The sequence below is a fragment of the Mastigoproctus giganteus genome, chromosome 3, assembly GCF_048544385.1.
Source record: "Mastigoproctus giganteus isolate SK-2022 chromosome 3, ASM4854438v1, whole genome shotgun sequence".
NCBI classification, from domain to species: Eukaryota; Metazoa; Arthropoda; class Arachnida; order Uropygi; family Thelyphonidae; genus Mastigoproctus; species Mastigoproctus giganteus.
The window spans coordinates 239,410,789-239,437,131 of NC_143577.1; the positions used below are offsets into that span (position 1 = coordinate 239,410,789).

Below are 26,343 nucleotides of genomic sequence, written 5' to 3' on the forward strand. Positions count from 1 at the left end.
GAGGCCTTCGGCGAATTGAAAATAGCTGATGATGATAATGATGATGAATGTAAATCACTTATGATTATTCTTGTGGCAGATAACCTCAAGCAAAAATTTATTTTTTTATACTTTTTTCTTTTTTAAGTACTTGTACAAGTACTTAAAAAAGAAAACGGTGTTCGCAGGCCGGCCGGCCGCTAGTTAGTACACCGGACCGAACCTATTGGTAACTCTCTAGGAAGCTTCTGAATCAGCCAGTGTATAATCTTGCTACCTCTACTCTGCCAGATAGTGACTGGAAGGAGGCCGAGTAGAGTGTATGCAGAGAGCATTGTCGAGGCCACGTTATGTCAAGGATCTGGGTATATTCTTAACATATGTAAGCCATATCCAAAAATTTCATTACTTCATACAGCATGTCCTACCCACTTTTTCTTACTATTGAATACACCATGAATTGTCAAAATAATAGAGAAAGCTTATCTGGGAAAAGATCTAAACCTCCCAAGCACTTCCTAATTCATTTCACAAATATACATGGTCTCAATTCTAATCTCAATGATGTCCATTTCCACTTGCAGTCTGCCAAACCCCATGTACTTTTTCTGACAGAATCTCAGTTATCAACTACTGCTCATAATTATTCGCTATATGATTCTTTTCGCCTCAAAGGTGGTACTTGTGCATATGTCCATTCTGATATTCCCTGTCAGAGACTTGGCAATTTGGAATCTCCTCTCTTTGATCTTCTCTGGCTTAAAATCTCTATCTCATTGTGTCAAATTCCTCTGTTGTCTCTACCGTTCTCCCAACTCCACTAATCACTTGGAGCTCTTTAACTTCCTCTCTTTGCAACTCGACTTTCTCCAGTCCAACTTTCCTAACAGTGAGGTAATTTTCCTTAGTGATTTTAATGTTCACAACTCCAGCTGGCTTCTGTTTTCTAGTCACACCGACCTAGCTGGTCGAGATGCTGAGGCTTTTGCAATTACTAATGATCTTGCACAGATTATTCATTTACCTACAAGAATACTGGACAATCCTAATCATACAGCCAATACACTTGATCTTTTTCTCACAAACAACCCTTTAAACAACCCGTCAAAGTGAGAGGTCCTTTAGGCACTTCAAGATCACAACTTGGTGATTGTCTCTTCTCCAATGGAACCTTTATCTCATGTCTATTCCCAACCTCATGTCGTTTGGCATTACAAGAATGCAAAATGGGATGATCTGCGAGACTTCTTTTCTTCTTTTCCTTGGTCGGATTACTGTTTCAAAACTTCTGATGTCAACGTTTGCTCAGATCGTGTCAGTGAAATTATTCTTGCAGGAATGGAATCCGTTATCCCACCCCACTTTAAAATCTCATCCTTTATCTAAACCTTGTTTTTCCAATAAATGTGATAAGGCTGTTCAAGAGAAGAATGTTGCATATTGTAATTGGCTTGTTTCTAATTCTTCAGTTTCATTTTCTGCCTACTCCAAAGCTCGCAACAATTGTAAAACAGTTATTAACCAGTCCAAACTAGAGTTTGAACAGGCTAAGAGTAGAAAACTTGCTTCTTTCCCTAATGGTAGCCGAGCATTCTGGTCTCTTGCCAAAGCTATTGGTCGCAACTTTTGCCCTTCTCTGCTCCCACCTCTGTCCAAACCAGATGGTTCTGTTGTCACTTCAGCCAAGGATAAAGCTGACCTGCTAGCATCCCATTTTTTTTTCAACTCATGCATTAACAATCTTGGTAAAACACCTTCCACTATTCCCAACACGCTCCATTCAATGCCTCCTGTGGTCTTCCGTCAAAAGGATGTCAGAAGGATTTTGACGAATCTTGATGCTAAGAAAGCTCCAGGTCCTAATGGTATTTCGCCACTTGTTCTCAAAATCTGTGCTCCTGAACTTACTCCTATTCTTTGCTGCCTTTTTTCACTTTCTTATTCCAAAGGTATTTTTCCTTCTGCTTGGAAATTTGCTGATATCCAGCCAGTTCCTAAAAAGGGTGACAAATCCCTCCCATCCAATTATCATCCCATTGCAATTACTTCTACTCTTTCTAAAGTAATGGAGAAATCAATTAACTGCCAACTCTTAAACTACCTAGAAACCTTCCGTCTGATCAACGATGACCAGTATGGATTCCGTCAGTGTCGATCCACTGGTGATATTCTGGCTTATGTTACCCATTTATGGACTAATTCAATGGAAAGGTTCGGTGAAACAAAAGTAGTTGCTCTTGACATCTCAAAGGCTTTCGATCATGTTTGGCATAAAGGTCTTGTAAACAAGCTTCCATCTTATGGTTTTTAGTAATTGGTTATCCAGTTTTCTCTCTGATCGCTCACTGAGGGTGATGGTAGATGGCTCTCTGTCTTCTAACTTCTCCACTAATGCCGGTGTCCCCCAAGATTCAGTTCTTTTCCCCACTCTTTTCCTCTTGTATATTAATGACCTTCTTCCTCCTTCCAGTCAATGGAAGAAGGTCTTTTCCCCACTCTTTTCCTCTTGTATATTAATGACCTTCTTCCATTGACTGGAAATTCTATCCATAGTTTTGCTGATGATAGCACATTGCATTCCACTTTCCATTTTGAGAAACCTTGTCCTGCTTAATCAGCTTCAACTTCTCGAAAATCTGCTACCAATTCCTTAAATGCCGATCTTCAGGTAATTCTCCAGTGGGGTGAAAAAGCAACTTAGTTGATTTCAACCCTTCTAAAACTCAGTCTTGTCTTATATCTCGCAAAAAGAATTCTTCTGCTCCTATGCTTATCTTTAGTGAAACTCCGATTTCTAGGCAAAATGATATATCTCTTTTGGGGATTACCCTGACTTCTAATTTCTCTTGGCACAAGAACATTACAAATATTGCTTCTTCTGCATCTAAAAAACTTGGTTTTCTCTTTCACTCTCAGTGTTACTTTTCTTCCAAACAGCTTCTCACTCTGTATAAATCGCAAATCTGCCCTGCCATGGAATATTGTTCCCACATCTGGGGTGGTACCCCCAAAACTTCTCTCAGGCTTCTTGATTCCATTCAGAAGAGGGCAGTTAGGTTAATTAATGACTCATCTCTATCAGAGTCTCTGCACTCGCTGTCTCAGAGACGTACCGTTTCTGCTGCATGCCTCTTCTACAGATACTTCCATGGGCACTGTTCTTCTGAATTAGCTTCTATAATTACTGCTCTCTCTTTCAAAACAGTCCGAACACGTGCCGCCACCAGCCAACATCCATTTACTGTCCAACTTCAAACTCACAGAACCAACTTTTCATCTTCCTCATTTATTCATTCAACTGCCGTTTTCTGGAACAACCTTCCTTCATACGTATTTCCTGAAAATTACAGTCTACAGAAGTTCAAGTCCAATGTCAACAAATATCTTCTTTCGTCTTCTCAACCTCCAACCCAAGCACAGTACTATAAGTTCTAACACCTCTTGTGTTTGGGATTTACATAAAAAAAAAAAAAGTAATATCTTATTTTTATCATATACATTAAAAATACTTATTTATAAAATTACATAAAAATAACTTTTTTTTATTTCAGCCATGAAAAGATTTTTTTAATAAATTATAAAAAACCAAATAGACCAGCACCAGAGGAAAGCACATTCTTGATCTGCCGTGCTTCAACAAATCAAGAAGCAAGCACTTCTGGAGAAAATGCACCAAAGATAAAAAGACATAGGGAGGCAGCAATACATAAATTTAATATTGAATGAGAGTTGGAATATGTTGTTACAAAATTAAAAAAAAAACCGATGTGTTTAATATATAAAAACAATTTCAAGAGAATAAATTCGATAATGCGAAGAAACATTTCCAAGCCATACGTGAGGAGTTTAAAAATAAATTTCCTATAAGTCAAAAAAATTGTGTTCAGAAAATTTCTCAAATGAAATTAGAAAATTTAAGGCGGTGACAAAAAAATACGAAGGAATTTCTTTCATCTTCTGAACTAGTAACACTTGCTAGTTACAAAGCTGCATGGATTCTTTCTAGAAAATTCAAGCGTTTTTCAGGAGAATTAGTGAAATTATGGAAAACTTATTAAAGTATCATGATGAAAAGACTAAAAATGACAAAATGCAGAAAGTTTTGTAATCTACAGCTCAGTCATCAAACCATTGCACTTCATCACAAGCCATTAAAGACAGACTTATTATTCAATTAAAAAACTGATTATATTTTTCAATTGCCCTCTATGAGTCAACAGACATAAAGGACATCCCACAGCTTGTTTTTTGGATTCAATTTGTGAGAAGAATTAGAAATTCATAAAAACCTGCTCACCATTAATGCAATATGATTTGGATCTGAAAAAATTAGTTTCTATTACTTCTGATGGTGAGCAAAAGCTATCTTTCTTCTAGACAATTTCCATTTCCCGATCCCATGTGGCATCTGTAAAACACCAGAGACAGGTGTTTAATCTTGCCGTAGAGCTTTGATTTCACCAGCTAAATGCAAACAGCTGACAAAAATACAAATGTTCACATTGCATCTGCCAGAAGCCACATCAATATGTAGGTTTCAATCTGACAAATCAGCAACTTGGAAAATGCTAAAAAATGTGATAAATCATTTCAGCTAAGGTAAAGAAAGCCAACACGAGAACGACGAGAAATGTCGGATAACTTATGCGGCAAATTAATTTCCTGACACCGGACTCTAGCGGTGCTCGCTCAGTAAACAGACAGTAGGTGTTATCGGTCTGGAGCCGAAATCGAGAAGGATATATTGATTGACAGGTAGGCCCGGCAAACAATGAAATGATTGGTGGTGGACACGACAGAGGACAAGCTATTGTGTAGTCATTGGTTGGCAGACAGAGAACAAGCTATTGTGTAGTCATTGGTTGGCATTATAATGTGTATTTATGAGTAAAGAACGTTGCATATTAGTTGTGTAATGAACGGTAAGCAGGTAATAGTAGCAATGAACCTTTTAAAGATGAAAGAAATTTGTATGGAAAATAAAATGTTGATTGATTTTTTAATGAAAACTAAATCAATAAAAGTTTCATTCTGTTCGTTTATGTTCTTCATTATGTTTTTTTCTCATTATTAAAAGCAGATTTTTGAAGTTCATGAGTATTTTTACTATACTGTTGATTTGGGTTTGGTTAAAAAAAGGAAAAGGTTTCTTTATTTTTCTTTATATTTCGTAACCTGACCTTAAATGATTGGTTAGGAAATAATAGAAACGGTTTCCTTATATTTAGTGACCTAACCTTAAACATTAGGTTAGGAAATAATATAAGAAAAAAAAGAAAGATTCTATACATACACATATATATATATAGTGAATAGCTGCTGATTGACGTTATGATACACATGAGTATCTGGCATGAGTGTCTTTAAAAATAAAAGTACAGTAATAAAAAAATAATATTTTGTTAATAAACAATTTATGCACTAGTCCACATGATTCTAAAGAAAAAAGGTCATGTTGCCTAGACTTGAATCCCATGGGAGCTTTAACCCCTCCTGAATTGGAGGGGTTCAAACTCCCATGGGATTCAAGTGTAGGTAACCTGACCTTTTTTCACCATTAGGGCATATTATTGAACAAGAAAATAAAAATACAGTCATAAAAAAATTTATTTTTTATGACCGTATTTTACTTTAAATGTTACCATTAGTGCTTCTGAGTACTACTAAAATACTAACCTGATGTTATCGTGTGTTGTGCTTGCACACCAATCGTTTGCCACGCCTACCAACCAATCAATCAATCAATCAATCAATGTATCGTTCTCAACTTTTCTCCAGACCGATAACACCTACCGTCTGTTTACTGAGCAAGCAGCACTAGAGTGCCGCATCAGGAAACTAAATTTCTGCGTAAGTTATCTCGTGTTGGCTTTCTTTACCTTCGCCATACTTTCTTTATTATTAATTTCTCTAGTTTACTTTTTGTTTGCTATTTTTAATTGGGTTTAGAACATAGTAATTCATAATCAATCATAATTTAGATCACATAATTAATAGATCACAGTTTTCAATTCATAAAAAAATTAAAATGTATTTTTTATAATTAAAACAAAAAGGGATAACACACATGCCAAGCAAGTGCCTTTGTTAAATTGATGGCACAAGTGACAGAAGGTTAAGCAAGACTGCTGTTTATTACATTTATTGTCCAATAAGCTAACAGATTGCAAGTAATAGACTGCAACCTGTTAGTAATGTTAATGTTCCATGTCACAATTTTGTCATGGAGTAACAAATGAATATCAAATTTTGCTTTGAATTGGGAAAATCTGCAACAGAAATGGTTAAAAATTGTTTATGGTGATGAAACGTTAAGTTGTAATAGTGTGTTTGAATGGTATAAACAGTTTAAAGATAGATGTCAGGATGTTTGCAATGATCCACTTCTTGGGTCATTGCAAACATCAAATAGAGGAGAGTTGCAAAAATATTTGAAATTGTGACAAGAAATCATTGTTTGACACAGGGTGTGATTTGCAAGGAATTTGTACCTGAAGGGGAGAAATTCAATGCTGGATTCTACACACAGGTGTTTCAAAGACAATTGAGGTCATAATTTCCCAGGTAAAGCCACAATTTTGAGAAAAAAGCAGATGGTTCTCATTGCACTACACTATCCCTGCCCATTCTGCACTTTTTTGTGAAGACATTTCTGACGAAACAGGGCACCATACAAGAGCAACCATCAACCCTACTCTCCCAATCTAACACCAGCTGACTTCCTCTTTCCCAAGGTGAAAACTGCCCTCAAAGGAAAGAGGTTTCAGGCTGTTGAGGCCATAAAAAAAATGTAACTGCTGAACTGAACATCATCTGTTTGAATGCTTTTGCTGATTCTTTTCCAGAACTTTTAGAATGGTGTAATAAGTGCATTCAATTTTGGATGTACTTATTAACATTGTGATTATATGGTGATTATTTTGAATAAAAATAAAACCATTCTTGAGCTCTTTCACTTTGTGTTCTTTTTATTGCACCAGTCTGGAACTTTATTGCCACATCTCATATATGCAACAAGTTAGTTGATGTGTGCAGTGTGTTACATTTCAGACGCATCTGATTTTTTTCTTTAAATTTATCGATTTTGTTTTTGTGATTAACAGAAGTGAAGAGTAAATATGCTTATCTCCTTGACAATTAATTACTAAAATTAAAACTTTATAGAATGCTTAAAACTCTATAGTTGTATGTTCTCTAAACTTAGCAGCTCAGTTTAATTACAATATTTAATATTTATTTTTCTTCTCACATATACTCTTATTCTCTCTCTCTCTCTCTCTCTGTGTCACAAAGGAAAACTGCATTCACAAATCTTGCATAAAAATACTTGAAGCATGCACAGACTGTCTAAAGCTAACAATATTGCATTAAAACAACATTTAATATGAATTTCTTTCTTCCATACAAATTATACAGAAAAAACAAATAACTGCCAACTTAAATGTTCTTGTTTATACTCTGGCACAACCATCAGGTCAGTGGAGTTTACAATAAATCCAGTGTTGGCATTCAAGGTGAGCGGACGCGCTTAGTCAGGACTCCTCAGTTAAGTGGTTTACTTTTTGATAGTGCTTTTAAATATTTGATTTATTTTGATATTGTTGGATTATTTTGTTATAGGTTTTCCTGTAACAGTTTGATTTTAATAATATTATAGATATAATTTTTTAAAGTTAACTTTCATTGATATTTATTTAATTTTATAATGGTAGTTACAAGATCTGCCTTAAACACGTTACAGGGTATTGTGACTCACACGGAAATAGCCGATGGTGATTTACGGATGAGTCATGATTTAATCCATTGTGGAACCTGTGGAATGTTTTCCAAGGTCAACCTGGTGACTAATCCTACCTCACCTGGGGATTCTTTTCTTTGTGATCGATGTAAGGAATGCACCGATCTTAAATTACAATTTGGTGCACTGATGGAACAATTTGAGTCCCTGAAAAAATGGGTGCTTGCCCTCGAGAATAATGCATCTGGGAGCTCGTCAGGGACTCAAGACTCCAGCAATCTACCAAGTGATGCACACCCGATTCAAGCCTCAAAACAGAAAAACCAAGTGCAAACTACTCTGGTTAAAAAGGACATTTTATTAGGAGACTCCATTGTCAGGGAAACGGGGAATATTTTTTGTAATAAGGATAGGTAGAGTAGAACCAGGGTATGTTTGCCGGGAGCAACTATTGATGATGTCACCCACAGATTGTCAGATTTTAAAGGGGGTAAAGAGAATATTATTATTCATGTGGGGACTAATGATATTAAACGTACACGATCTGACAATTTGTTGGAAAAATACAGGACCATGCTGAGGAAATGTCGCGAGCTAGGCCATAATGTCTATGTGTCCGCAATTCTGCCCAGACACGATAGGAGGGATTATATGTTAAGAGCCTTGTGGATTAACTCAAGACTTGAAGGACTCTGCAAGGCTTTAGGGGGGAAATTTCTATCAGCATGGCCCACACTTGTAGGTAGAAGGAATTTGTTTTGTAGAGACGGGATACACTTAAACAAAGGTGGTGCAAAAGTTTTTGCCAGTATTATTGAGGATACCTTAAAGGTTCAGGGAAACTGCTAGTTGGGGGGATGTGGGTAATACTGACACGCATTTATCTGATAATATTGGACAAAGTAACTCTTGCACATACCTTAAGAGTTCTTATCTGTTACCCCAACTGGACGTATTATCTAGATGTTCTGGGGGCAGAAACGTTTCACATGAGCAGGTAGCTAATATCAGGGAAGAGAGCCTAAAAAACTTCAAGGGTTGTGTCAGGGTTGTTAAATATACAAGAACAGTAAATCTTAATTGTTTATACAGTAATGTTAGAAGTGTCGTCAATAAAATGAGCGAATTCGAACTGCTGGTTAAAACAAGTAACGCGGACATAATAGGGCTTACAGAGATGTGGTGCCACCCGGAAATTGGGGATGATGAGTTTAAGTACGGCTTGTATAACGTATTTAGGAAGGATAGGGTAGATAAGAAGGGGTGGTGGGGTAATGCTTCTTATCAGAAGCAGCCTGAGTGCGACGATAGCTTTCCCGGATTCAGACATTTCACATGCTAGTATAGAGTCTGTATGGTGTGAGATAGTTGGAAACAGAGGTATAATGCGAGTAGGAGTAATCTACAGACCAGGTGATTGTGAAGATTATGACAAAAGCCTCTACATGCAAATGGAATGGGCAAGTAAGCGTCGATGCCTTATTATGGGTGATTTCAATTTGCCTCTAATTGATTGGAGTAAATGGGAAGGAAACTCGACATGGGGAACAAAATTTTTAAATCAACTAGATGACTGTTATTTGTATCAACATGTCAGGGAAAATACTAGAGAAAAGAATATCCTAGACCTCATCATCACACATGAATCAGATGACATAACAGGGCTAACAGTAGAGGAACCAGTAGCAGGAAGTGATCGCGGAGTTCTACGGTGGATGATGATGAGAGAGGTAGCGGAAGTAAAAGGCAAAGGAATGGGTTTTAATTTCAGAAAAGGAAATTACGATGTCTTAAGGTACTACATAGCCTCTATTAACTGGGTAGATATCGCGCAGAGGATGAATACAATTGAACTGTGGTACGCTTTAAAACATTAATCACAGATGCCTTGAATGCGTATATACCATTAAAAAAATACTCCACAAGGAGGGTTCCAAGTTGGATGAATAGTGAAGTTGCCACATTACTTGAGCAGAAAAAGGTGGCATGGAAGGGTTACAGAGCAATAAAAAGTACTGAAGCCTATAACAGATACAAGGTGATCTGTAATAGAGCCACAGAAAAGATTCGACAGGCAAAGGCAGTTTATGAGAAATCACTAGCAAACAGAGCAAAGAGGGGGGATAAAGAATTTTTCACATATATATAAATCCCAAGAAGAGCAGGACAAACCAGATCGGACCTTTACATAAGGGAAAGGGGATAGTATTAAATACACCAGCTGCCGTTGCAGATAAACTCAACAGTTATTTTGCATCGATATTTAAAAATGAAAAACCTTTTGTGGCAATGGGAAATTGTGGAAACGATGTTAAAAAATATGTAATTAATGATATTGAAATTTCGCAAGATTATTTAATGAAAAAACTTTCGAGCCTACAGGCCAGTAAGGCTGCTGGAGTTGTTGGAATATACCATATAATCTTAAGGGAGGCGGCAAGCGAGTGCATTGAACCATTGAGGCTAATTATGCAAGCATCACTAGACTCTGGGGAGATTCTCTTGGACTGGAAAAGTGCAAATGTATCTCCCATACATAAGAGTGGCTCTAAAACTGAAGTTGGAAATTATTGACCTGTCATTCTGACTTCAGTAGTAGGGAAAATTATGGAGGCAATGATCAAGGGTGGAATTCAGGATCATTTGGATCGAATTGAAATTCTCAAGGATACTCAGCATGGTTTTGTAAAGGGAAAATCATGTTTAACAAATCTGGTTTGCTATTTCGAAAGGGTCACTCACGAGCTGGATTTAGGGAATAATTTCGACATTGTTTATTTAGATTTCAGCAAAGCATTTGACTCAGTCCCATATGAGCAGTTGCTTTATAAGCTGGAACAGGTTGGAATCACTGGGAAAATCCTTAGATGGATAGAAGGATGGCTTCAGGGCAGGAGGCAGAGGGTTGTGATAAATGGCTATTCCTCAGATTGGGTTGATGTAAGAAGTGGGGTTCCCCAAGGATCAGTATTAGGACCACTGTTGTTTTTAATTTTCATAAATGACATTGATGAAGGGATAGAGGGCGTGATGTCTAAATTTGCAGATGATGTTAAAATTGGTAGAGTAGTAGGTAGACCTAGATAGACTTCAGGAATGGTCAGAAAAATGGCAGCTCTGCTTTAATCCAACAAAGTGTAAGGTATTAACATCTGGGAAACAGTAATCCCAAAATAACTTATTCACTTTGTGGAGTTCAACTAAACCCAGTACTGGAGGAAAGGGACTTGGGTGTTACGATACGATCAGACATGAAATTCTCTGAGCATTGTAAACAGGTTGCAAGTAAGGCCCATGGTGTCCTATCGATGATCTATCAAACTTTTGCAAGTAGAGATAGGGACATGATAATCCCATTATATAAGGCTTATGTTAGACCACACTTGGAATACTGTGTTCAAGTATGGAGACCGCACCGAAAGAAAGACATTGAGCTTCTTGAAAGGGTGCAAAGACGGGTAACTCGCCTGGTGAAATCAGCAAAAGGGCATCCTTATGAAGAAAGACTTCGAATATGTGGGTTGCAGAGTTTGGAAACTAGACACCTTAGAGGAGATTTGATTGAGGTGTTTAAGGCTCTGAGAGGCATCAGCAAAATGAATGAGGACGAAATTTTCAAGATTATAAATGATGCTAGAACTAGGGGACATAAATTCAAGTTACGGGGGGAAATGTTTAGATTGGACTGGAGGAAGTTTTATTTTAGCCAGCAAGTTATAAATTACTGGAATAAGTTGCCTTCATGAGTGGTAGAGGCCGACAGTTTGGGGAAATTCAAAGGTCATCTGGATAATACTTTCGGGTAAGGGAAGCATATAGGATGATAGATTTAATTTCCTTTTTTTTTATTAATTATTATTATTTTATTTATTTTTTTTTTTTTTGTGTTTATCATTGTTTTGTTCGGATTTTTTTTTTTGGCTGGTGCAGCATAAGCCATAGGCTTTCTTGCACCATGCAGCCATTACTAATACTAATAAATCATCGATACAAATGTTAATTGTATTTAGCAGTCAGGGGCTTGAACCTCGGTCCACTCAAAGAGCGCGTGCTACTACACTCACGCTCCTAACCACTCAGCTACATCAGGCCTACTACTTGTCCAATTTTAATGAAATTTAAAGTGACTAGAAAAATATCTTTAACAAGTTGAAATATAAAATTTCATGAAAATCTGTCTACTGAATCTCCTTCTGTTATATATATTTATATGCAAACATGCCTAAAAAATGCAATAATTAATTGATTAGACCATAACGTACAGCCAATCAAGAGCAACAGCCACACGAATTGTATACCCTCCACTACAGTTCTGATTCTCATATTCTACTTTTATCAGTTGATAAAGATGCTCTGCTAACAAAGCTACTGTATACATTTTGTTTTTTTAGTACAGTCAGTTCTGCTATAGCTGCATTATTGTTCCTAAAAATCTCTGTGTTATGATATTTTGTGCATTAAAAACAACAGGGCTTATGGGAATTGGGAAAAAAGTGACAGGGGAAGAACACTAAAAAAAAAAAAAAAAAAGTTCAGTCTGGTAAGTAAAACACTAAAAAAAGTTAGAAATCGAATAAAATTACTAACACAGATTTAAACATCTTAAATTTCTAATAAATAAATAAATAAATATTACAGTAAACATAGCACTTTACTTTGACAAGATATAAGCTTGATTGATATTTCTGTTCACTGACATTTTCTATTTTTTTGGATTGTAAAATTTAAAACAGTAAAAAAGGTAAGCAATCAATAACGACTAATACAGGACGCACAAATGAGACAAGTTTACGAAGGTTAAAAAATAGGAATGAAGAGAAGATTCTGAAAATGTATTTATGTTTTTTTATATGATTGAAGATTTCATGGAAGGAGAAACACATTTCACCAAATAACATAAAAACCCACAGAATTCCAGCTTTTGGTATTATCGCAATGCAGTAAGATCGAGTTTACTACCCGTTTATAATTAGATTGCACTAACTGGGAACTGAAACTGTTTTTATTGTTTTATGGTAGTGACCTCCAGAAATGTGCTCCTCTGCTCACGCCATCAAAAAATTTCTGTTCGAACAGAAAAATGTGAGCTCCTAAAAACACGAGTCAGCCTACAATATCACCTGTTACCTTGTGAATACAGCGAATGACAACAGTGTCTCCGACCAGTACAACTACAGTAAATGGAAAATATAGCTTTCACACATTTGACATTTTTTACATAAATTATGTATACACATGAGGAATATTTGAGAATAGTTGATGTGTGTGAGATGGTGAATTGTCTTGAATCATATTTCCTATGTATGAAAATTTAAACTTGAAATTTGTTTGTACATATGTAAATTTTGTTATATAATACTTATTAAAAGTTTGTTATTTATGAAAAATTTGTCATCTAATGCTCTACCAACTGCTTTACAAAACCTAGAATTTTGAATTTTCTCAAAATTGCAGTCAGAGTTGCAATTTGTATCTGCCCATGACTTCAGTAGGGTGGAAGTCAACACAACCACCAACAACAAATAGCACCAAATATTTTAAAGAACAAATAAATAAATAATTCATAAATTAAATATAAAAAATTAACAGGCGATCACAGTGCCACAAACTGTAACAATGATAGTGGAACAGTGTAACAGACACAGAATCTTTTATATTTCTGAAAAAAAGTTTTTTTTAATTCTATTTTTATTATGCCAACATTTGACTTTTTATTATGAATTGCAATCCAGTCAAGAACATAAAATCCATTTTTTAATTTCAACAAAACAAAACTTTTATTAATTCTGCCAAAGAAAATCCAAAAAAACAAACATGAGTATGAAACTATTAGTCCCATTTTCAAGTTTACAAAATTAAGTGCATAAATATCCAACATTGCATACATTTCCACTTAGAATGTATGCTATCCTACCATGAATATCTGGACACCTGCATATCTACAAATAACTTTTCTTTACAGGAAAACTAATAATGCATGCTGAAACCTTTACCCTTTAGGACAGCCTCTAGTCTCCATGAAATGCTCTCCACCATTTTTTTTTTTTTTTTTTTTTTGTAAATGTCCTCTGCTGTTTTCCACCATTCAACCTTCAAAGAAGAGACCAGTTTGGCTTTGTTTCTTGGGCAGTCTATTCTCACAAGTATCTGATGATCCAATTCCTTACCTCAATCCTATAGGTCCTCTATAGGGTTGAGGTCAGAGCTCCTGCCAGTCCAACTTTCACCAGGATATGACCAAATATTAATGGAGGGATGTGCAGATATTAATGGTGGGGCAGTGTATATTTGATATACAGCTACTGTTACCTATATTTTATATAATACTTTTGCATTACTGTATTTTATTTATTATTTCTTAAACTTCTCTGAAATGTGTTCACGTACCACAGCATCATTCATAATATGTTTTGTAAAATCAATAAAAAATAGATAAACCATTTTTCCATAATAGTTCATAGGTAAAACAAAACAGTACATAACTTTCCATAAGAAGCAGTATCAACTGTCTGAAAAGAAAACAATAGTAACATCAAGGGATAATGTGTCATTTTAAAAACTATTCATGTAACAATTTATGCATAATTAGGAAGGCAGAGACAGAGTTACAGCCACTAGTCTTGAAAATCAATTAATGTGCAACAGATTCATTGAGAGATCTCTGTAAGACAACATCCCTGCTATGTTAAATGTGTCAAAACTTAAAAAGTACAAGTGTAAAAAAAATTGGATAACTAACTGTTGGTGTATGAATTATGTCGACAAGCTCACTTGCATAACTTTTGGCAGGACCAACTTTTAAAAAAAAATTATTAAAATATAAGTTAAAATAATAAAGATGAAAAGTAATCTCCTTTACTTGAAATTGCTTTATTTTCATTTATTTTTGCAAGATTGACTGATAGAAGCATCTCCTACTCCCAGGGAAGATGGTAATCATTACTATTGGTGCTCCACTGCATTATTGCAATTCATAAAGAGCATAACTTGTTGGTGTATGCTGTATATCAACAAATCTGCTCAACTTTTTTGTACAAACAAATTTTTAAAATTAAAAAATTTAAATTAGAACAGTCTCATTTATTTGAAATTGTTTTATTCTATTTTTTTTAAAAAAAATAGAATAAAATAGAAAAAAATAGAAAAATAGAAGCTACACTAGAGAGAATATTATATACTACACCGATGAGCCAAAACATTATGACCAGCGAGTCGTTATGCAAATCAAAGCAAATGCAGGTGAACTATGCCACGTACACAGATTGGGACACTGTATAAAAAACACCTGATACTGAGCTCCGTTAATCAGTGTTACTCTTGTTCTTCAGATAGGAAAGGCAGCGGACTTAAGCGATTTTGACAAAGGCCAAACTGTAATGGCCAGACGAATGGGTCAGAGCACATCCGAAACGGCACAGCTGGTGGGGTGCTCACGGTAAGGCATGGTTAGTACCTACTAAAAGTGGTCCGAGGAGGGGGAACCCACAAAGCACCAGCAAGGTGTTGGATGATGCTCGAGGTGAGCGAAGGCTCTCCCAGATGGTACGTGGCAACAGAAGTGCAACTCTGGCACAACTCGCCAGTAATTGGAATGCTGGTGACGGGAGTAATATGTCACAACACATAGTACATCGAACCCTGCTGAAAATTGGGCTGCATAGCCACAGGCCGCTCCGAGTGCCCATGCTAATCACGGTTCACCCATGACAGTGCCTACAATGAGCATGCGAGCATTGAAACTGGACTTTGAGTGACTAGAAGAAGTTCGTTTGGTCCAACGAATCACGTTTCCTGTTGCACCATTTGGAAGACCGGATACGTGCGAGTCATTTACCTGGGGAAGTGATGGTGCCTGGATGCACCATGGGATGAAAGCAAGACGATGGCAGTGGTGTCATGCTTTGGGCGATGTTCTACTGAGATACCCTGGTTCCAGTCATCCATGTGCCGGGCACTGTGACGTCTACCACCTACCTAAACATCATTGCTGACCAGGTACACCCTTTCATGGCAACGGTCTTCCCCTCTGGCGGTGCCATCTTTCAGCAGGATAATGCGCCATGCCACACTGCCCGGATTGTTCGAGATTGGTTTGTGGAACATGAGGAAGACTTCTAGGTATTGCCCTGGCCTCCAAATTCCCCAGACATAAATCCCATTGAGCATCTGTGGTTCGTGTTGGAACAGCAACTCCGACCTGCAGCATCTCAACCACAGATCTTACAGGAATTAAAGGATCTGCTGGTTACATGTTGTACCGGATACCACAAGACACATTTAGAAATCTTGTAGCTCTCTAAATCATGCCTCACCGAGTACTAACTGTTCTGGCCTCACGTGGAGGACCAACATCATATTAAGTAGGTGGTCATAATGTTTTCGCTCATCTGTATATATCCCAATCATTAACACTTTTGATGTTAATCAGACCTTTGTAATCATCAATAGTGGTGATTACAATGAATATAACTTTATAAACTATTTCTAGCCATTAAAAAAAAAAAAAAGTGAACTTTATACACCAAACACCAGCTGGTTTGACTCCTTTTTATTTATTTATTTTTTTCATGTGCCTGCTTGATGGTTAATTTTCATGCAAATTTCTGTTATGTCAGTTGGTTGCACAGGATATCAATGAATGATAACATAACGTTATACATATAACGTAAACTACAGGAATTCCAGAATAATAAGATTTGTAAAAAAAAAAAAAAAAAAAAATATATATATATATATATATATATATACACACACACAGGTTGTCTCAAAAATATTGGTACAAACGTTTAGGGGAGGTAGGTAACATCTAAAGGAATGTGAATCGCATAGGAACCCATAACCGGAAAAGTCACCGTAAGTTGGTGCACGGTGCTGTTCATCAGTTCGTGAGAGAGCAAATTTCTGGTTTACTCGTTCAAGCAGTAGTCGTCGCACGAAGAGCATGCATCGATAGACGAACTGCGAGCTGGCAGACATGCACCTAGCATATGGATTAGCAGAGGGCCCACACTGTGTGCGCCCCCCATGCAGCACAACCGCTTCGCAATAAATGTGTGGGCAGGTATGGTCGGTGACTGCTTAGTCGGCCCATACCTGTTACCATCCCGCATGAACTCCGCTAAATATCGGATCTCTCTTGAACAAGTTCTACCAGGGTTACTTGACGATGTTCCAGCAAATGTGAGACACAACATTTGGTTTCAACATGACGGGGCACCTGCCCATTATGGACAGTGTGTTCGTGACCATTTGAACAGGCGTTTTGGGCGTCGATGGATTGGACGTGGTGGACCCATTGCCTGGCCCCCATGCTCACCTGATTTATCGAGCCTTGATTTCTTTCTGTGGGGGCCCTCAATTCTATCATGTATGAATCGCCTGTGGAGACAGAAATGGATCTCGTGGCGAGACTTCTCTGCGCTGCTGCTACTGTCAAAGAAACTCCAGGTGTGTTCGACAGTGTCTGCCAATCCATGCTGTGTCAGTGTCACGCATGCATCGCATCTCATGGTGGAACCTTCGAGCATCTGTTGTAACATCATGAAATGCATCCATCTCATACTCAATTGTTAATATTATGTCAAATAAATGTTTGCCACTAATTACTGTCTTGTGTAATTTCTGCTTCTTGTCCCTCTGCAACTACTTTCCCGTGACTTTTCTGGTTATGGGTTCCTATGCAATTCACATTCCTTTAGATGTTACCTACTTCCCCTAAATGTTTGTACCAATATTTTTGAGACACCCTGTATATTTGTTATGACAGAGGAGTGGGTAGATTTCAATAGAAAGTACACCTATATCATGCTATTATTTATTTAATCTTAAATGAGGAAAAAAAAAGACTACAAATTCTGGATCCTCTAAAAGATTTGCAAATAGGTTTCCCTGTGCTCGTTAGAAAGCATATAATACTAACCATTAGATCCCATGATTCTATCCTTCCCCCAACCGCAGTGGGAGACTTGCAAAGTTTTGACACTTACCCTGATTTTGTTCTCATATTTTGCTTTAAAAAACATGCTGTAATATAGCACTGATTTATTTAATGCACTTAACCTAATTACATAAAACTGCAAACAATATTATTGTCCTATTTATAAAAAAATTATGTTCTATTTCATATTTCTTTTAACTACCAGGTCTGCCAATGTGGAAAGTAAGGGAAGACAAGGAGTCAGGGATTCCAATAGCTGGTTTGGTATGATTTTTAAAGTTCACGTGGAATGTTGGGAAATTTGCTGGGAGGAGGGGCAGAATTTATAGTTTTGCCTCTGATCTGGGAACTCAAGCTTTTTCTCCAGTCGATCTAATGTAAGGGCAGGTTCTAGAGTGTGCAAAACATTATGTAAAATAACTTTTGGTTGGGGGTTCTGAACAATCAGTATTCATAAGATATCTTTTATTAAAAAAAATAAAAATAATACAATAGCTGGTGTCAAGTACATTAGGTACAATTCATCATCATCATCATCAGCCATTTTCAATTCATCATCAGCCACTGCAGGATGAAGGCCTCTCCAGCAACTTTCCAGTTCCTTCTGTTTTGTGCAATGGCCCCATTTACTAGCCAAAAACTCATGAATTTCATCTAGCCATCTCCGCCTTTGTCTTCCAGGTTTTCTTCTAGCTCCTCTTGGGTGCCATTCTGTTATTTTCTTAGTCCATCTGTCATTATGTCTTCGGGGGACATAAGTTCAAATTAAGAAAGGATAGATGTAGAATAGATGTGCGGAAATTTGCCTTTAGCCAGCGGGTGGTTAATTGCTGGAACAAACTTCCATCTGTCGTTGTGGAAGTTGATAGGTTAAATAAATTTAAGGAGGAACTGGACAGGCATTTGGAGGGAATGGTGTGATGATTTTTTTTTTTTTTTGGCTGATGCTGCATAAGCTCCTACACTTGCTTTCTTGCATCATGTGCCACTACTACTACTACTACTACTATGTGTCCTGCCCAAGACCATTTTAGTTAGTTTTGATAAGAATGTCCTTTACTTGAGTTTGCTGCCTAATCCATGTGTTTCTCTTCTTATCTAACAGTCTGATTCCCAATATAATTCGTTCCATTCTTCGCTGTGTAGTTCTCAGCTTCTCTTCCATTCTTTTGGTGAGTGCCCAAGTTTCACTTACATAAGTCATGGTGGGGAGTATACACTGGTTCATTATTTTACGTTTCAGACAAACTGGGATATTGCTCTTCAGTATGTGACTATATTTCCTGAATGCTATCCATCCAAAATTTATTCTTCTCTTGACTTCCAGCCATTTATCATTATTACAGCTAATAACTTGTCCCAGATAAGTATATGACTCCACCTTTTCAATTACTGCTCCTTCATCATTATGTCCCTTTCTGTGGCATACTTGTTCATCATTACTTTTGTTTTAGCCATATTCATCTTTAGTCCAAAATCCTTACTAACTCTGCATAACTGATTAAGATTTTCCTCTAATTCTTTGGGATCATGGCATATGACCACAATGTCATCTGCAAATCGTAAATGGTTTAGGTACTTTCCATTCACATTGACTCCTATCTGCGACCAGTCTAATCTTCTGAAAGCTTCCTCAAGGGCAGCAGTAAACAGCTTTGGAGATAGTGCCACCTTGTCGAACTCCTCTCTTGATTTTAAATTTCCTACTGTCTTTGCCTAGTCTAATAAAGGAGGTAGCGTTCTCATATATTTTCTTCAAAATCATAATAAATGGGGTATCTATGCCTTGTCTTTCCAGTGCCCGAAACATTGCCTTATGCTGTATGAGTCAAATGCCATGCATAATGGTGTTTTATATTCATTTGCTTTCTCCATTAGCTGTGATATTATGTGAAGGTGATCCATAGTTGAGAATCCTGTCCTAAAGCCAGCTCGCTCTTTCGGTTGATTCTCATCAAGTATTCTTTCTAATCTGTTAGTAATGACCCTTGTGAACAACTATTAGATGTGGGATATCAAGCTAATTGGTCAATAATTTCCAATTTCTGATTTATCCCCTTTCTTATGCAGCAAAACTATGATTGCATTATTCCACTGCTTAGGCATCACACCTTTTCTAATGCACTTTGTGAAGGGCCTTGCCAGTTTTTGTGTTATGTCTCTTCCTTCCAATTTTAACAACTCTACAGTAACTTCATCTTCCCCTTGGCTTTCTGATTCTTCATTTTCATCAATGCATGTTCTACCTCATCAGGAAGAATATTGGGCTAATTTGTGTTCCATCTTCCCCACTGCTGGCATCATTCCCTCACTCCTTGTATAATTCTCTATAGTAGTCTTCTGCTATTTGAATTATGCCTTCTCTGCTATTTATAAGTACACCATCGCTATTCTTCAGTTTCAGTATCATTTGTCTTTCTGTATTACTACTCATGGCTGCTGATTTATGTCCTTTGTTTTTCCTTAATGCTTGTTCTACTTTTCTTGTGTTAAATCTTCTTATGTCCTCTGAGTCTCTTTCTAATGGCTTTGCATAACTCAGTATACTCAATTTTCTCCTTGTTAGTGTTTATCTTGTTCTTCATTTGTTGCCTTCTGTTCATCATAACAAGTGTTTCTTGACTAATTTTTTCTTCTTTGGATTTCTTTTTCCCTATTGGTTTCTTGGGCATTAGCATTACATTTTACATTACATTTACTAAAAATTATTTACTTTAACATTACATTTACTAAAAAAAAATTTTATATAAAATAAATTCTTTAAATATATGTACAAATGTGGTTTGAAACGAAACGCGATTAGAGAGCATTATAACACAAAAATACTTCACGGATAAAACCTCTCTCTTTAAATGTTTTAACATTCGAGCCAAAAACCATAAGCGTGGACTCCGTGTTTTCGTTAAGAGCGCGGAAGAGAGTACATCTCTCGCATCCGCCTAGAACCTGTGGGTTCACCGAGAGACTTTTAGAGAAACATCAAACCCTTATAGTTCACCAAAAACTGATTCTCGGAAGGCTGATTCCTCGAAAACCTCGTGTACGATGTACGTGCATACGCTTTATACATAAGCAAGCAAATTTAGTTGAAAAGTCAAGTCTCTCACAAAGCATTTATCGTTCTTGTTGTAGAGTATTTACAGCAGTAACATCACTTTGCAGAACAAATAAACATCAGTTTCATTGGTTAATGTAAAATCATCGGTGGAAGGCCAAGCAACGCTGTATTGCTATTGGAAAATAAACAGCATTACACCTCACTTAAGAGAAGTGATGTTCATTTATAATGCAATAACTTGACTTTTATTATGACTGTTCTTTTTAACAGTAAAATCAGTTTGCTGTTAAAAATATATACGAAGCATACGTAAATACTATCTTAATAAGTTGAAACTTAAATTATTTGTGCTATCATAAAGCTCTTCTCATTCATTACTCCACACCACCTAATGAGAAATAAAGTGAATTGATATTGCATTTCTGATTCTAGATTTTTCGCTTTGGCAGTACTACGCGATAATTAAAATAATCGCCGAATTATCATATTCAACGAAAAGAAAACATATAAAACTCACGCTTTTTTTCGTTCTTTTCGGTAAGCTCTATGTTGATGTTTTCTTTGTCTTTTCTTCTTTTGCTCACGGTGCCAGTCTCTACACTTCCAGATTTATTATCCATAGTGTTATCAACCTCCACACCTGAAACAGACGAACGTTTCCTGGCAGACGACAAGCCACTTTCTAGAAAACTTATTGCAGCCAGCTCCTTAGATATTATAAGTGTTGCTACGATAGTAATACATATACACCTTTAAATACCCAAACGGAAACAATGGAAAATGTGCCCTTTAAATAGAATTATCACCACTTTCATCCATCACGACACCAACAAAAACCACAACACTAAAACGTGCAAAGTTGTTACTCTTTACACACTGAAAATTGCAATTCATCTCCTAGTGCTGGAAATCGAAACTAAAACAAAATACTTTACATATTAAAAATAGTAAAATAACGAATCCATTAATAATTATTATACTGTATTAATAAATCACAAAAACAAATGAAAACTTCGAGGATGACCAGTGTTTTAAATCGTTCTCTACTATCTATAAATATAGTGTGATGTAAGCCAATACCTAATAAAACTGAAATCAACAGTCTAAAATTGAAAAACAAAACAGAAACTTGTGTATTGGGGGTTAATAGTGTAGCGAACATGGCCTCCGTAGACGAGTGGTCAAGAGCGGGAGTGCAGCAACACACGCTCCTTGAGTAAATCGGAGTTCAAGCCTCTGACTGCTAAATACGGTCGATCTGCCAACCCGCACTGGACCAGCGTGACAGATTATGGTCCATTTCCCTCAACATGAATTGTTGAGGAGGAGGCTTCCCTCCTGCAATGGGTTGATAATGGCTGCAGTTTACTTTTTTTTTTTTTTTTTTTAGTGTAGCGAAACTACAAATTTTGTCCCCCCTTCCCCAATCGAGATTTGCGAAATCGCCCTCCCTGTGCTCCTTAAAAAGCAATACGATACTAGTTATCAGGCACCATTCACTCTTTTCGGAGGTAGAATGATAGTTTCTCCACTGTCTCAAAGCAACGCGATGATTCTGTTCTGAAGGCTCATCTCATCATATGAAAAAACAGTATTTTTAATATGATATACGTTGGTCGAACTGCATATATGTTGGTTCACAATGTAGGAAAACAGATAATTAAATGAAGGAACTGTTAAATGCGATTAATGATGTACAAAAAATTAACTGTAAACTCCTGTGGTCGTGGGCCGGAGTATAAACAAGGATGCTCCTCTTCAATGATTTACAGTCATATGTTTGGACTCCACGGTTTGGGCCAAAACATTTTTTTTTTTTTTTCCCTAACTCCTGGGAGTGATCCGCCACTGTAGATGACTTACTTTTTATTTAATAAATACCCGCCCTTGTCAGTGATATACCCAAAAGTTTTATGTCAGGGAAAGAAGCGCATGCATCTCACTTTGGTAGCTTTTACAAGTATGGATATGACTACAAATGTCACGGTAGAACAATAGATACGATCACCATGCGACCTACACTGGGTGGAAAATGCCTGGGGTTGAATTGTGTCAATAACATAGATTTTTTATGGGCGTTTTCACAATGCGCCTAAGGTACTGAGTCTCCACATGGCTACATGGATTTTATTTCCCGGAGACTTTTGTTTTTCATCTAGCAAACAAGCAATTGACCACAGACAAAATTTTCAACGCCCCATAACCTTAGTTACTTTGGTGATTAACGCACACACACGGCAATATCATTATATAACAAAAAAACAAAATACTCTTGGAGATGGGGATTTACCTGTCTCTCTCCCCAAGACACCTATGTCCACTGCAGAGAAGTGCCTTGGTGGGATTCAGACATTTGAAAGTAATTCCGTTTTCAATCCAGAGAAGCATCTTCTTTATTTAATTTAAACATTTTTCTTTAAATAGAGAAATTTTAATTTTAGCAGGTCATGGGTACGAGTTGCATGGTTTCTCATTCCACAAAATAGGAAATGTACCATTAGTACATGAAATTTACAGATCATAGACTATTTCTATATAGACTAGGTGTTGAATAGGTCTAGAATAAGTACAGAGGTACTTGTACTCTGTTCACTCTAACTCCACTCCTGAAATAAAAAGCTTTATGTCATCGAGAAAAGCTCTTATTGGCCAACTGCCAAAGTACCACTATATTTTTTAGCAACTGGCCAATGAAATGATCTGATAACGTGTATTTGTTTAAGTCAGGATTAAAGTTAGAGTGAGAAGAGTATAAAGCTCCAATGCTCATTCTAAACAACATCTGAATATGCTGTATCGAGGTCTGCTTTATCTTGCTATCTTGATTGGCTGAAAGGCCACCTGACTAGATAAAAAGTTGGATGGCTTTAATTTAATATTTTTAGGATTTTCTATACACAAAATATTTCCAAAATTAATCAGCCACCTGCATGTTTCAAAGAACCTTTTATTTATACAATATTTAATAATGTCTGCTTCCGCTGGTCTTAATTACTCTGTAATTAATAGTGAATTGGTTAGGAATCTACTCTCGTCAGCAGACTCCAACCGAATTTTTGATAAAAGGAGGACGATATTTAGGTCCATTCCTCCCTGAACACTCAGGTGGGTTCAGCTACTGATTGCAGGCACGGTGGCCTGGCTCAAAAATGATAATCAAGGTCATCGAAAATATGTTCAGTGGGTTTAAGGCTCTGGGCAGGCCAATGAATGTTTTGTATGCCAAGTTTTTTTCGTTTTTTTTTTTTTTTGCAAACCAAGTCACTCTAGGCTGTATAAAATAGCACGTCACTACATCACTAACTGAGGCCATATTGCGCCAATGTGTAATATGTATAAGTGTTTTTACGGACCGATTTGCAGGCTGAAGTAACATCATATGGTGAAATGTCAAAAAGGCCCCTACCGGTACTGCACCATAGTGCATGGACTAGATTGTAGTTCCGAATTGCAGTTCGTTTCGAATGTCCATGCAATGCAGGCATCCATTTTTCAGGGACGACGAACCCCAAACCATGAGAAACAACCCGACTATGGCAATAACTTCATTAAACCCTATAGCTGGGTCGACACGCTAGGAAATGATGTTCTCTGGGCATCCGCCAGAACCAAAAGTGGCCATTAGATTGGAAAATCATGTACTGGGATTTGCTACTCCATATCACAGAGCTTTTCAGAGTTCCAAGGACCAATTACAATGAGTTGTGCAGCATGCAAGTCGACGCTGCACACTGCATGCTGTGATATTTGGTTTGTGTGCTGCAGCTCTTCTATAAAATCAGAAGCCATGCAGCTCCTTATTGTCCTGTATTGATATCAATTTCAGTGGACTTCTTGAACTCATAATTAGCAGTATTCGATGTTCCACCCCCTTTGAGAGTCTTCAGGCCAATTTTCGCGGTCTAACCGAACGTTTCCGATCTGTAATCGCATCGTGACGTTTATAGTTTAGTGATGACGTCATTCGTCGTCAGTTCATGCCATTGCAGCTAGATGAAATGGCACGAACAGATCGATTGCTAATACGCCATCCTACATCCTACATAATATGCCTTCCTGTTGGAAGTCGCTAAGCTCAACGTTTTTACCCACTGAGGGCCGTGCCGAAGCTCTTGCCTCAGATTAACAGCTGAAAGGGGCACCAAAAGAAAGATTAAATAATTGCCATGATTAACAGTAGGGAGCAATTTTTCATTCTTGCCTCAGGTACTAAAATAGCTCGGCATGGCCCTGTACCCACCTATTTGCATTTCGTTGCTCTACTTGTACAGTTAACGCATTTTCTTTCATACCTATTCATGACACGTAATGGTAGAGCCCTGAACAACATTTCGAGGGACCAGTGTGTAAAAAAGCAGTGACTTATTTTCAAGATGGTGTACAGATTTTAAAATTATTATTATCTCTCTATACATTAAAAAAGTTTTCCTCCTAGTGATATTTATTCGAGCCAATGGGAGAAAAGAGCGAGGCAATTACGTCACTACAAATGCAATTAATTGTTGACAACTGCTTCCATACCGTTCACCAACTTCGTGCTTCACTGTCTAAAATTTGATATTCCATTGTAACGTTTTTATATATTAATTAATATTGTATATTTGTAAATACAGTAGTTTAGTATTTTGTAAATATTTTAAATATTTGTATAGTTTGTAAATATTTTAGTCCTGCTCTTTAGGATGCAACAATATTCCTCATGGATTATGGAACCCGAAGCAAAAGGCCTTTTCCTAAGGGACTTATGTAAACGCAGGTAAATACTTACATAGTGATTGAACACCGGCGCACTACAAATGCACAGGTTATTTCCTGTGCACATGAAATTACACATGTTATTTCCTGATTAGGTAACCTCTGTCTTCACATGTATCACAGGAGTTATATCACTGTACTCTCCACACCGGGTGGTAAAAGACCGAATTTGTTGTCAAAGGCGCGAGAAACTTTTATGGGTTTTTTTTTTTTTTTCTCTCTCTCTGTGGTTTAGTTAGTTGATCTCAGGCGAAATAGTAACGGTTTTTCATCCAGAAAAACATGCAATGAATGTAATACACATGGATGGGCGAGATTATTCTCGAGTAGCCCTAAATGACAGTATTAGGGTTACCCAAGTTTGCATTTTAATCTTATAAACTCCTTTGAGTAATGTGGCTGTCCTAAAGTATAAACAATTTTTTTTTTTTTTTTTTTTACGTCAATTCTGTCATTTCACAGATCTGTTTATTTTGACAAATCATTTTCTAAAGATAATACCGAGATTCCTTTCAGCCGTTCTTAGCTGTTTGTGTTGAACGCAAATAATTTTAAATCAGTTTGGGAAACTTCTTCAGATGAAGTAATTATTGGAGTTAGTTTATTCTCAATACTGTACAGACATTTGACTACGTCTCTTCCTTTTCATTAGAACAAATTAATTTAAACCTTTTACTCCACAGGCCAAAACAAAATTCAATTGGTTCAGCAGATTATTTCGATCAATATCAGAAGATCTCTACCTTCTAAATCCTTAAGATCTTTGCGATGTTTTACGATGTAGTGTTTCGCGTGAAGTCTTCTGGCGTAATCTGTTAACCATATATTTTCGAATTATTGCTAATCCGAAAATATATGGTTAACAGATGGTCTTGA

At 36.9% G+C, this 26,343-nt stretch overlaps 1 protein-coding gene across 1 annotated transcript in view; it reads right to left on the bottom strand.

Annotated features, from left to right (window-relative positions):
- LOC150088923 (ubiquitin carboxyl-terminal hydrolase 19-like) overlaps positions 1-21,542 on the bottom strand; it is a 337,177-nt gene extending 315,635 nt beyond the window's left edge. Inside the window, 1 exon segment of the mRNA XM_090370360.1 lies at positions 21,230-21,542. Within this exon segment, the coding sequence (XP_090226486.1) occupies positions 21,230-21,332 (103 nt within the window). The 5' untranslated portion in view covers positions 21,333-21,542.
- Positions 21,543-26,343: the final 4,801 nt, after the last annotated feature.